The sequence below is a fragment of the Gobio gobio genome (genome assembly GCF_949357685.1).
Source record: "Gobio gobio genome assembly, chromosome: 25".
NCBI lineage: Eukaryota > Metazoa > Chordata > Actinopteri > Cypriniformes > Gobionidae > Gobio > Gobio gobio.
In genome coordinates, this window is record NC_137121.1 from 15,865,232 (window position 1) to 15,879,174 (window position 13,943).

The 13,943-nt window shown below is 36.1% G+C and overlaps 1 protein-coding gene across 1 annotated transcript in view; it reads left to right on the top strand.

Moving 5' to 3' along the window:
* shank2b (SH3 and multiple ankyrin repeat domains 2b) overlaps positions 1 to 13,943 on the top strand; it is a 101,288-nt gene that overhangs the window by 74,877 nt on the left and 12,468 nt on the right. The window contains exons 11-12 of the mRNA XM_079808733.1: positions 11,817 to 11,952; positions 12,299 to 12,418. Coding sequence (XP_079664859.1) covers positions 11,817 to 11,952; positions 12,299 to 12,418 — 256 coding nt within the window. The remainder of the gene's footprint in view (positions 1 to 11,816; positions 11,953 to 12,298; positions 12,419 to 13,943) is intronic.

The following is a 13,943-nucleotide window of genomic DNA, read 5'->3' on the forward strand; positions in this document are numbered from 1 at the left end:
TTCAGTTCAACGTTCACGAAAAAATGAGCGTGTTCAATGAACGCGTTCTTTTGAACTCGTTCACGCACAACACTGGTTATTACCTACCACTCAAACATTGAATTGAAGTATCATATAGATTCCGTAAAACGGTAACCAATAGACTAGGCTACTATAATGACGCTGGCTTGTAAACGTGAGCATCGCGATCATTTGGCGTTTGAAAAAAATAAAACCCATGAAATTATATTCATCTGACATGCTGAAACATATGCCACTGTACCTGGGATGAAGACATTTCACACGCGACGCAAGCAGAACACCTGCATGTGAACTCCGGCAGTGTTCAGGGCTATCATGGTTGTCATGTCAACAAATGCACGTGCGATGCATCCGCTGATGTAGAATGACAGTTTACGACCCCGAGAGCAAAAACTACCTAGTGCTGCTTTAAGACACCATTTTAAAAAGTTTTCTTAGTCTGTTCATTTATTAGGACAGTTGCACCATCTGACATTTTTGGGTTTAAGACACAATAGTATCTTAAAATATTAAATATTAACAAAAATATACAATATTAACAATAATATGAATTCAAGCTAAACATGTTTTATAGAATACATTAATATCATGAATATATCAAATTATTTAAAAAAGGAAATAATGCACTTGGACACAAAAATATGCACATCATTTCAATGACATATATGCATCAGGCATCCATCTACTTCCTAAGTGGACAAGGAAAAACTAATTGCAGTCATAGCAATAAGAAAATTGACATTAAACCGAATTGTGACCAATTTTCAATCATTGTCAGAACAAATAATTTCTAGCACTGAAAAATATTTGACAACTTAAACTTGCATTCAGAAATTTCATGGTAATAAAATCGTAATTCAAGTTAATACAAGTTGTAAAGGTCCATATAACTCTTTTTATTTGTGTCAGAGCATAGCTAGCATCCAGAAATGCTGTTTACAGCATTTTTTATACTTTTTAATAATTCAGAGTGCTGTTTAGGCAGCCTCTTTATCTTTAATGGAAATTCTATAAACTCTCAGTGAGTCTTTCACACTATCTTATGTTTAATCTCCTCAATAGGGGACTTGACCGCAGAGGTCTTATCATGTAACCTTTCTTTAAGTACAGGCCAGGCCAAGCCGATAGCTGTGCTGCTATCGTGGAGCAATGCAGACAGGAAAATGGATGAGGCTTAAGTGCTTGTGTGTGTGTGTGTGTGTGTGTGTGTGTGAGTGTGAGTGTGAGTGTGAGTGTGAGTGTGAAGAGTACAGATCCCATGTACTCTTCGTAATTATCCCCACTCAAGACAAAAGAGCGCCCTCCTTTCCGGAAAGTACCAAGAAGAGGGAGATTTCATTTGACGGGATGGAGTTTTATCTGGGCTAGATGATTGCCCTCTGACAATCTTTTGTAAATCTCTAAATCAGGCCAGAGGTGCAGTGATTGCAAGCTCTCTAGTTCGTATTAGAGAGTGTGATGTTGGCGCTGGGACATGGTTAGTAATGATAGTGGATTTGACTTGGGGATTAAGAGATGGGAGCCATGTGGATTTGTTGAGTTGTATGATGTTTTATTAAGGATGTGTGATGTGTGTGTGTGTGTTTTTTTTAATTTATTTTATTTTATTTATTTTTTATCAGCATCGGCCTGGTTTTGGGAGCACACAATGTCAGGGCTTATTTTTTTCCAATCCGAACAGTAGGTTTTTTTTTTTTTATAATTTATTTATATATTTTGTGTTTATCCCAGTTTACAAAAGTATTAAATGATTATGCATATTTTTCAACTGCACATATCTGATGCCTGATTTTGATTGAAGCATATACAATTTTGAGATAAATATTTTTATTTTTTTAATAAAATTTTTTTTTATAATTGATATTATGTCGTTTAAAGGTACATTTAAAGGTATTAGCATAACATAGACATATATTGAGTATCTTAACGTATTTTATTTTTAAAATATTTATTACATAATTTAAATATTAGAATATTTATATATATATATATATATATATATATATATATATATATATATATATATATATATATATATAAATATTCTAATATTTAAAATATGTAAAATATTTTAAAAATAAAATACGTTTAGATACTCAATATATATATATATATATATATATATATATATATATATATATATATATATATATATATATATATATATATATATATATATATATATATATATATATATATATAGTCAAGGACGTTTTTATAATAATAAAGTTATAATACTAACTTTACAACTAACTATTTCTACTTCAATTCGTTTTTTTATATATATAAACATATAAATGGTGGCTGTCATAAAAAGGATTTATTCAAATGTGAATTAAAGATTGAGGAACATTAAAAATTATTATGAATGTGGTGCACATATTTAGCAAAATGCATTTTTCTAGCTGACTATTGAGTTTATGGCTATGACAATGGTTAATGGTTTTTCTGAGGTAAATTTGATGTTACATGACATTGTTCACAAGCTGTTTTATTGGCATCTTTCCACGGTTGAAACGGTTACATGAGACATGATACAGATTTTAGTAAGTTGTACTGTTAATGAAACATGAAAACTGCTCCTGATGAATAGAATGAACATCATACCTGCATGTCTTCCCAGCTTACACACGTCGAACCAGTTACGTGATTTATTGGTACTTTACTTTTATTTCATGACTTACGAATTGACAATGTAATGTGATAAACAGCATGCGCCGCCGCATTTGCGCGTGTAATTGAAGAGTGTGCGCTACGAGCACAGTATAACGGCTGACATGACAGGAAAGCGGTGAAAGAGATTTTTTTATTTCGTAACAAGCTACGAAAATTACGATGTTGCTGGGACTCCAAGGTAGCATTTAGCCAACCTGGCTAAATGGGGACACTAGCTTTCTTTGTCCTTCCACCATGCAACTTGAGCGATCACCCAAGTCACGTGACATGCACTTGGAAGACAAAAGTTAGTGTATATTTAGTAAATAATATTATTATAATAATATTTAGTAAAAATACAGCTCTTATTAGTTGTTAAAAGTACTAAAAACTAAAAAGTACTATTTACAATTTAATCTAATGTCAAGTAGGGCTGTCACTTTACGTTCGAAAATCGATTGCACAATCGATCGGACCAACCAACACAAGTTTCGAAAACGAAAATAGGGAATCGATTTTAACCAAATATGTACACTATTATTTTTGAACGAATTAAACAAATAAAAAAGTTATTAACAGGTATTATTAATATGTTGAAATATGTTTTTAAAACTAGCATGAGGTCATATTGTGACAATGCTGTGTGCATAGAAAAGAATGAGCGCTATTTCCTCCAGAATGGAGAGCAGCTTTCTCATTCCTCTCAGCGCCGCTCGCTCAACCCGAAATGCCCTTTGTGACATGCTGGAACAAATATAGGTTCTATCTGAAATAAATGGCTATAGGGCTGCCCCAACTAAAGCTTTTTTCCTAGTAGGGTAGTAGTTGTTCATTTAAGCCGTTGTTCACGCGGAGCCAGCGCCTCCATGTCATTGTATGCTATATTTTCTTATTATTTATTAAATCAATGCAATATTAGTCGATAAAACATGATTTATGAAAAGGAACCAGCTTTGCCAGCTGACAGCGACCCGCTTTTGTGGTGGAAGATTGGCAGTTCGAAATAGCCCCACCTTGTGCAGCTGGCAATGAAGTACCTGAGTGTCCCTGGAACATCAGTGCGGTCAGAGCGCGTCTTCTCAACAGCTGGGCATATAGTGAATAAAAAACGCTCTCCTCCGGACCCCAAAAATGTTGATAGACTTGTTTTCCTGTCCAATAATTTGTAATAGAGCCTTATTTGCACGTTTCATCAGTAACGCCCGCATAGCCTAAGTGTCGGTTACGTTCAATTAAAAAAAACACATGGCCTGTTCGCAAGCTAAGTTCATTCAAAGTTTCATTTTGAACGGTTGAATAATTACGTTAAATTATTATCCACACGAACTTCACATTCAGTGTAGGCTAGTACATTTTTAAGCTTTATTTTCAACCTCTTTTTATGGGCTACAATTTTTTTGTTGTTGTTGTGGAATTTATAATCGTAAACACAGCCATGTTAAAGCCTGTAGCTAATGTTTTTCTTTGACGTTATGGCAGTCCACTCTGCTTAATGTTTTTTTCCCAGAATGTTGCACTCCTGTTTGTCATTGTGCACAAAATAAATCATCAGAAAAATTGCTGACTTGTGCGTCTCAAGCGCCCTCTTTACTTTCATCCTAATGCCTGTTAGTTGTCCGTGGATTGGCGTAGGCTATATTTAGCGTTGAAAATGAAAACGTCATTTAAAATCGATTTTAGAATCGATTCAATGAACACTTGTGTCTCAAAAAACGAACAGGATTTTTTTACAAAAGTTACAGCCCTAATGTCAAGGAAGGAAAAAATTATTTTGTGGCATAAGGTGAAGTGAAGAGCTGGGCCGGGGCAGCAGGGGGCGGGACACGTTCGGTGGTGTATCGCGGTTTTTCGGTTTGGTTTGAATTAGGGCTGTGCAATTAATCGAATTTCGATTTCGATTTTGCCTCCCAACGATCATCAAAATAGTACAATCGAGAAAAAACGATTATTTTGCCATGTTCAGTTTTGCAAGAACACTCTTATTTTGTCTTGCGTTCTGAATGAAACGCGCACGCGCTCATCCGCCCCTCCCGAAGCCACAAATCTCTCTCAGGTCGTGAGTCTCGTGTGCATATCATCAGCTGGAATTTAAAAACTCGGCGCGAGTAAAGATGGCAGAAGGAGGGCAGTTACAGCAGCGTTTGGTGAGCAAAAAAGGCAAAACCAACTCCGTTGTCTGGGAACAGTTTGGCTTCGAGGAATCAGACGACGAGCAGAAACATGCTACGTGCAAGATTTGCTACATGGTAGTGGCTGCAACGCAAGGGAACACCACAAATTTGTTTAACCACTTGAAAATTAAACAGAGTGACCTATGACAATCTAATAAAGAAACAAAAACTGACGAGAGCAGGGATGCCGTGTAAACGTCCTTTTTTCCCCTAATATTTTTCAAATAATTCTCTCTTTGTAAACTTTGTTCAATGCATGCGAGTGCTGCCATATTTTCGAATATGACCAGTCGTTTTCCCCCTCATCACCCGGGTTTAGTGCCAGAAGACGCGAATGAGAAGCCGCGCGCGCTGTGAGAAAATGTATCTCTGTGTGCTCATCCGAGAGTGCGCACACGTCTCTCAGCGCGCAAATATTGAGTTCTCTTTCAAGTCTTGCTCTTGAACGGACAAACTCACACAAAACGTATGTCAACATGTCCAACTTGATGAGTATCCTAGCAGACATAGTCTGTATATGCCTAAAGTTAACTTTATACAGTCGATAAAGACGACGCATATCCGATCATTAGGTCTTAAAGAGGCAGTAGCCTTTACTGCTGTCTGTTTAATGTCAAACAACAAAAGACAAGGACATCATTCACTGCACTTGATTGAATAGCTTTTGTAAGTTTAATAGGATTAATCTTTAATTTATGCACTCAAATATGCAATGTTATTTTACATTTGATACATTTCTGTACCTAAAAACTAATGTTAGACGTACCTGAAAAGCAAATCTAGCCGAACCAAATTGTTTATCTTATTTATTTGTGGTTATCATTTTTACGTGAATACTTTTATACTTTGATTTGAATATATGTTATATTATTTATTTTAATAGTACAAAAAGTACAACAAATGTTACAATTTCAATTGAATTGTTGAAAGGTGTATTTTTAATAAATACAACACATTCCCAAAGTCATGTGAAATAATCGTGTTACATAATCGTGATTTCAATATTGACCAAAATAATCGTGATTATGATTTTTTCCATAATCGAGCAGCCCTAGTTTGAATATCGTTAGACCCCTAATACACAAGCTATCTCAAATTTGCTGATGTTTCTAGATTATTAAGGTTCGATATTAAATATGTGACGCCAGTTTGCCAGAGCTGGTTGTTTGCATCTCTTTTCTTTTATTTTTGGGCTTTTAATGCAGCTAAATGAAAGTCTGGGTATTGGATTGGGACATGACACATGCCAGGCTTAAACCCAGGTCCCTGTGGGCCAACACCTCCAAATTGCATCCTTTTCAAAAGCTCCTTCAAAAAACCCTCATAAATAATGTTTTCCAGTCTTCTTGTATAATATATAACATTAGTTTAGATGGGCTTTTTTCCTGGTCTGTGGACGAGTAGTTCCTGTTTTTTATGGACTAAATAAAATAGTAAGAGCCTTCCCTTGTCCATGCATCCTCACTGTTCTGTTACTACTAGTTAGTGTCTTCAGCCTATGTGGAGATACCTGGAGGGGGTCTCCTAGTTCACGGAGTGGCATTATGTAACCACAAGGGTGAACATGGATAGACTGTTACATAATGGCTTAGTGAGCAAGTACATTTATGGGTGTGTGTGTGCATGCACGTCTTGTTTGTGTCAGTAAGTGCATGTGTAAAAAGAGTGTGTGTGTGTGTGTGTGTGTGTGTGTGTGTGTGCGTGTGAGTGAGTGAGTGCAGTACACATCTTTATTCTTCTGGAAGTGACCAGATGTGACACAAAATCATCCTTTATGAAATATGGAGGTCCCTGTAGATTCTCTGTCACACAGACACACACTCTTGGATGAACAGCACGTGAACACACACACAGAATCTCTAAGGTCCTTGAATAGAACAGCAAGCATAAATTGTGTGGTGCATCTGGGGACTGCAGAGAAGCAATGAAATTCATTTGGTTTATGAGTTCTTTTTTTTTTTTTTTTTACGTGTGTTTTGAGACTGTGACCAGAACGACCCTGAGCAGAACTGATATGATTAGCCAAATGGAAGGCTTATCGTTTTATGGTTTATTTCCTGTGTGCTGACTCTGTGCAGAGGATAACCGCCTGCTAATTTCATCAGATTTTAATCAAGTGTGGGATGCTCACCACATGTCACACACATCCATCAGTCAAGATCTGTGTGTGCGTGCGTGCTTTTTTATGTCTGTTATTGCACCGTGAAATCGCAAACTGTTATAATCAATGATAATTTTAGAATTGCAAATTGGCATTTTGTGTGTTTAGATGTGTATATATAAAAAGAGCACCTCCCAAAATCCAGTTTTGCATCCTAAGCTGTCTTTAACCTGATTTCAGTTTCGTGACACACAGAGTCGGATCAGCATGTTTAACTCTTAAAGGAATATTTTACCAGAAAATGAATATTCTGTCATTATTTACTTGTTGTTTCAAATTATTTATTTTGTAATACAAATTAGATATTTTGGAGAATATTCACACTGACTTTCCCTTGCAATGAAAGCATATACTATATATAGAAAAATAGGGGGGGAAATTATATATAGAACTATGACAATATAAACAATTGTAAATGAATGTGTACTGCTCCTCTGCTCCTTTATTATTTATTTATGACAAGTAGGAGTTCACTCATTTTGAGTTTCTTCCTTCCAATTTCTAGAAGGTGTCTATCCATCTGTTATTTATTAATTGTCTAGTTTATTTATATATATCCTCAAGCAGGATTGATAATGCACTAAATAGATACTGAACCAAATGGATCTTATCCTTTGTGTTTTTTTGTTACGTTTTTTTTTTTGTACAAATTATGTTACTCTATTTGCATATCCATTCTGCAATATATTCTCCAATATATATCATTATACAATATATGCATCTGTAATTAAAAATATTACATTTTATTAAGGTAGCTCAGCCTTCTTTGGCTAATTCCTGCTCAGATGGACAATCTTCAAAATTTCTCTACATCAGTGAACACATTAATGTGATCCTTTCACATTGTTCCAAACCTATATACCTGCAATGATAATTTATACACTGTCGAAAAGAACAAAATATGATCAGATATGATGCTATAAGCTCATTTTTTGTAGCCTGTGGTCACTACTATAGCTAGTTCAAAATTATCCTTTTGTATCTTGAGGGAAAAAAAGAGCATACATGTTTAGAACGACATTGAGGGTGAGTAAATAATGACCCAATATTCAAAAACAACACAAAAATCAGGTTCCTGTGCTCAGGCTCAGCTTGGTTGGATTTGGCTCTGCTCCAGCATAATGAGATTATCAAGATGAAGTGGCCATGCTGAGATTGTGCTGTTTTGTGAGCTTTATCTACATCTGGTCCCAGCACTTCCTAAATGAGCCCAAATCTCATTACCAGTGTGTGACATGCCGAGAGACTGGAGGTCAGTGAGAATGCTGGGAAATTTGTGCCCACCCTCCTCCTTCAGCACTCACCAAAAACTAGAGCACTGCTCAAATCTGCACCGAGTTGCGATTACAGCTCATGATTCACAGAGCTTTCTCTCTCTCCTTCTCAATCTCTCTAAATTTACATCATCTGTCATAAGGTCAAGCTCTAAGATGTAATGCAGAGTTATTTTGTCTTCTGGTGCCTTCTGGAATGCACAGCATGAAAACCCACAATAGGGAGGGATGTAGAAAACATAGCAGCGATTGACGTTTTTTGAACATACCTGGCTCTCCATGTGGGCCTTTGACTCCTGATCCCACATTGATTACGGCTTGCTTTCTAACTTGTGTTCAGCTAATTTTTTTTAATTGGAACAATAGCAATCTCTCTCTCATATGCTCACATACGTAGTCCCTTGCTTTCCATTACGCTCGCAGCATTTATGAATCACACAACACACACACGATGGAATAAAAGGAGCAGCTCAGCTCTCTTCGTCATGAAGACGACTTCAGCTCTCTCGGCTGTTTCCTAGGTTACCCAAGCTTATTCACGTAACCTTTTCTTCGGTAAAAGGCATACTCTAAAATCTCTCTCAAACCTGTCTCTCTCATTTTCTCTCTGCTGATCTGTTTCGTAGTCACAGTGTTTCTTGTTTTGCTTGAGAAATGCCACAGGAGCAGGGGTGTCTCTTTAATTTGCCTGCAGTGTCTTTTATTAGACGATTTATAGCAAAGCATAACAACATCTTATCATAGTCATTAGTGCTACTTGCTAAGGCAACTATCACTATTGCTATTGCTCATACTTTAGGTTGGGGTGGATAGGGAAAGACAATCGTGATTGTCAAATTATGTAGCATGTTGAGGTTAGGTGTAATATTACTTTTCTGCTTGTTCAGATTTTAGCCTGGCAGAGTTATATAATGAATTTTTGATTCTTTTTTTGGCTCTTTTGGTCAGTAAGCTACCACCTAGAAACCATCCAGAAAACCCTAGCAACCTTTCTGAACACCATAGTAATGACCTTGCAACCACCCACAACATCCTGGCATGAGTTTTGCACAAGCAAGTGCTACTCAATTTTCAAAAAAATCTAGTGTTGTTTCCAAATAATCTGTGGTCTAAAATTGTGAGCTGGTAACTCATGTAAAACCTCTAAAAAAAGTTTTAGGAGTTTGTGCTCCACTTTCATGCAGTATGAATAAAAAAATGTTTAATGCAACATGTTTATCCCTGAATTTTTTGACGTCCAATTTAGGACTGGAACGAAGCGTTGACGTAATCGATTACGAAAATACGACAATTTGTGTGTAATGTGTCACACGGTTTTTGTTCATCCCTAATCCCTTTTCATATTTCACACAAAACAAACTCTAGAGCAGATGCTAATGGCTAGTATGGCAGCACTACTTAATACGGTTGCGTCCATACAGTGTTTTGTTTTTTACGAGCGAGACAACCACATTCTATAACCAAACTGACACTTGCAAATTTTCAGGACTCACAACCACATACTGGACAAACCCGCGCTGAATGAACAGAACCACACTGGAAAACTAGTTGTCTGCCATGTCATATAATGTGAGAGCCACAGTGAACTGTATAATCATGACGGGTTTAGTTTACTCACAGAGATTGAGAAACATCAGATCTGCAGTGGGTGCGAGCTGCGTTGCGAGTGGCTCAAACATACTTTCTGCACTCGGTTACAAAGCATTTAATGTCCTTGTTGGTTGTTTAAAATAACTAATGGATAAAACTTCCTGGTGTTGTGGACATTGCCATTTTTGATACTGTGGCTGAATGCGGTTGTGACTTCAGCTGTTCGTTCATACTGATATGTATTCAAGCAGATACTTTAATCTGCTGAAGGAACGAAACATTACAAGATTTGCACCTTGATATCATGAATGCAGCCATCATTTCTACTACTGATAGATGCCTTTTAATTCTTGGCACATTATCTTTTTATGTTTTTTTTAATTAATTTTTTATGAGAAAATGTTTCAATAAAACGTTGAGAGAATAATGGCAGAGATTACGGTTATTATTTATTGGTTAGCTAAAGGATTGATCGACTGATCAGAAAATAGTTAATTAATAGTTAATCCTGAAGAATCGATAGAATAATCTATCATCAGTCTATCATAATCGTTAGTTACAACCCTAGTCCAGTTGGCGTTATTGGACTTTACACCTCTGTTAAAAAGAGATGATGAAAAAATATCTAGTGATGAATGTTGCCCATATATCAACGGTTATCACCACTGGCAAATCGTTTCTGCTGTAGCTACTGCTAATGCAATTGAGCTTGCCAGTAACGGCTCAGTGGCAGATTGAATGTCCCACTTAAACATTTAACCCCAATTTGATTTACTACCTTCTGATGCCTTTCCAATGACAGCTCTCCCTGGAATTGTGACCATTTAAGTGTATATGAAGGAAATGTATAAATACAAAAGGTAATTTAAAAACATTGTGGATAAAATAATGGCTTTGTGTTTGTATATGTGGTTTAAATAGGGCAATTTGGAGATGAATGAGGCTTTGATAGCTGGGCTTCAACAAATGTCGTGGGGTTAGTGTGTAACTTCGGCGTTGATGCTTGTTCTGTGTCGTTGCCAAGAACCATTACAAACCTGCAAGATTTTATAACCCTTTGGGTGGCTGAATGCTCAAGATCAATTTACTTCACAATGATGTAGTAAACAGAAGTTAAAGCCAATGAAACCAAAATTTGAGGTTTGTGGGCTTTTAGTCTGTGTATGTTTGAGGCCATATTTATTGTAGTGTAAATAAAATACGCATTTAAATGATACAGCTTTATACACATTTTTGTACAATAAAATGCTTTAGAATGAATTTAGAATAAATGTAGAATTCCCTTAATATCAAGCAAACAACTAATCTTTCACTGTCTCTTATGCTCAACAAGGCTGCATTTATTTGATAAAAAATGCAATAATATCATTAAATAATGTATTTGCATGTATTTTAAAAAGTAATTCATTCCTGTGATGTCAAAGCTGAAATTTCAACAGCCATTACTCAGTGTCACATTTTTTTTTATTATTAATGTTGAAAACACTTCTGCTTAATATGTTTTGTGGAAACTGTTTTCAGGATTTTTTGTCAAATAGAAAATATAATTTTTCAATGTAATGCATTCTCTAAGAATGAAAGTATTAATTTCTTTTGAAAAAAATCTGACCCCAAACTTTATTATACATGTATGTATGCACGTCTGTAGCTAGTATCCAATTCTGAGCATAGCTATGTTTTGGCCGTTTGTTCTTAAAAAAGAACAAATGGCATGTCCTGTCCAGTAAGAAGTATATCAACACAATCATTCGTCAAACCCTTTCATGGTGTTTTTAAACAGCAAAAAGCAGGAAATGAATTATGCACAACAGTGCTATTTTGAGACAACAGTACATTTAACTGTTTATTCCTTTGTGAACATCTGAACATGTCTAAAAAGCATTTAATTGTAAAGGCATTTATTTGTAAAACACTGTTGATGCTTAATTGTTCCTCTTTTTATAGGTGAACCAGGACAATGTTGTCAAAGTAGGCCACAAACAAGTGGTCAACATGATTCGTCACGGCGGCAACCACTTAATCATCAAAGTGGTGACGGTCAGTCGAAATCCAGACCCTGATGACACGGCTCGAAAGAAAGGTAAACGTCTTGATTTGTTCAGGGTTTCTCGACAAACTGGACCATAAAGGAAGATGTTTAGTCATACATATGAAAATTAAGCTGACAAAAACCCTTTCATGTGTCTAACCATTGCTTTTCCATAATGCTAATGTTAGTTATACTAATCACTGATTTTACTAACACTGCTAATTAGTGTTTTTAAGTTCTTCTTTTGCATTCATAATTTAAAATGAGAATCGGACAAACCTTGAATGCATGAGTTGTTGTTGTATATAATACCTCCCCATGGGGATGCTACAGCCCATGGCTAAGCATCTACTGTACCTGCTCTATTTTTTTTTTTTTTTTTGGTTTGTTGCTATAGCACCACCACCACCACGGAGGGCTCCCTCCACAGCCTTGTCCATGCGTTCAAAATCTATGACCTCAGAGCTAGAAGACCTAGGTAAGCTCAGTCTGGCCAAGCAGAAGCATCTCATTTACTGTCTAGTTTCTTTTAATATTTTAAACAAGATAAAGGACCATTCACACAGGTTATGTTGTGTTTTTGGTGTCACACGACATGAGAGCTGCATTTTTTTAAGATGACATGTCAAGTTAAAAGGTTCAGTTCCATTTTGTTGTTCTGTCTAGGGATGCACCGATACCACTTTTTCCTGAACGAGTACAATACCCATAATTTCATTTCTGGTACTTGCCGATACCAAGTACCGATATATATATTATATATATCGGTACTTGGTATATCGGTATAAATACATATATATATATATATTTTTTTAATATATATTAGGTTGAGAAACCATGAGAATATTGAATCAAATTAGTTGGCTTAATTCGTTTAGCCAATAGATATTTCCTGCAGTTAATTTCACGCTTAACTATGCCTGTTAAAATTTAATGTAGGAGCTTCTGTTACTTTCACTGTTCAGGACTAGGGCTGGGTATCGATTCAGATGTTTCGATTCAATTCGATTTCGATTCACAAGCTCTCAAATCGATTCGATTTCGATTCTCGATTCACTTCCGATTCAACTCAATGAATATAGATTTAATTCAAATAGCCTACTATATTTATAAAAAAGAACAATGAACATGAGTTTACAAGTGGGTAATTAAAAAGAAATGAAGAGCCACAAACCTGTATATTAAACTCTTTTTATTTTAGGTACACTTGGGTAGGCCTTTATTTAGCCGACCGTCATTCAGACTCTGTCCGTTTTAATGGAGGCTTTTTCCTCCAGGGGCGTCTGTGCTTTGATTCATGCCCCGGATGATGCATTATATTTTGTCACTATCTTTGTTATTTGCGTGCCTTCCTTAGATGCGATTGCCATTCGATTTTATCTTAACGACAAGCAAATATGCGATACCGGGCAGGATCGACTGGAAACCCCCGGGGGAAAAAAAATCTATTCTTGGCCTTGAGAATCGATTTTGAATCGACCACATTTTAAAAAACGATTAATCAAAAAATCGTTTTTTTTTTGCCCAGCCCTATTCAGGACCAATAAGTTTAAACCTAATAGCCTATTATAAACATGTTTCCTCAAATAAAAGTTAGTCCACATAAGTCAGCACGTTAAGGTATTGTTGTTCGTTACCACCTCAACCACTTGCGTGTCCGAGTTTGAACGTGCTTCTTGTCAATGAAAAGTATCCGTACACATGACGGGCGGCAAAATCGCAAGAAAAGCTTGACGTGTACTGACAACTATACATTATTTAACCGCATTTTCTTATTGTTAGGATGATGATATAGCAACTGTTCAAGTGTAAAGTAGGTCTATGATTCATTCATAATGTTTTTCCTGTAATCCGATATCAAATTTCATACTGTATTGTCCCTCATAACCGGTAGTATAACAAGCCTAAGCAAGCTTAATTGTTACTGGTTTGACATGACATGACACGGCTACTGGTTATCACTTGCCCACCATGACACCGCCCCCACCGTTATTTTCATTTTCATAGTAATACAATCATTTTGTTCAGTTAGAGAACAGACA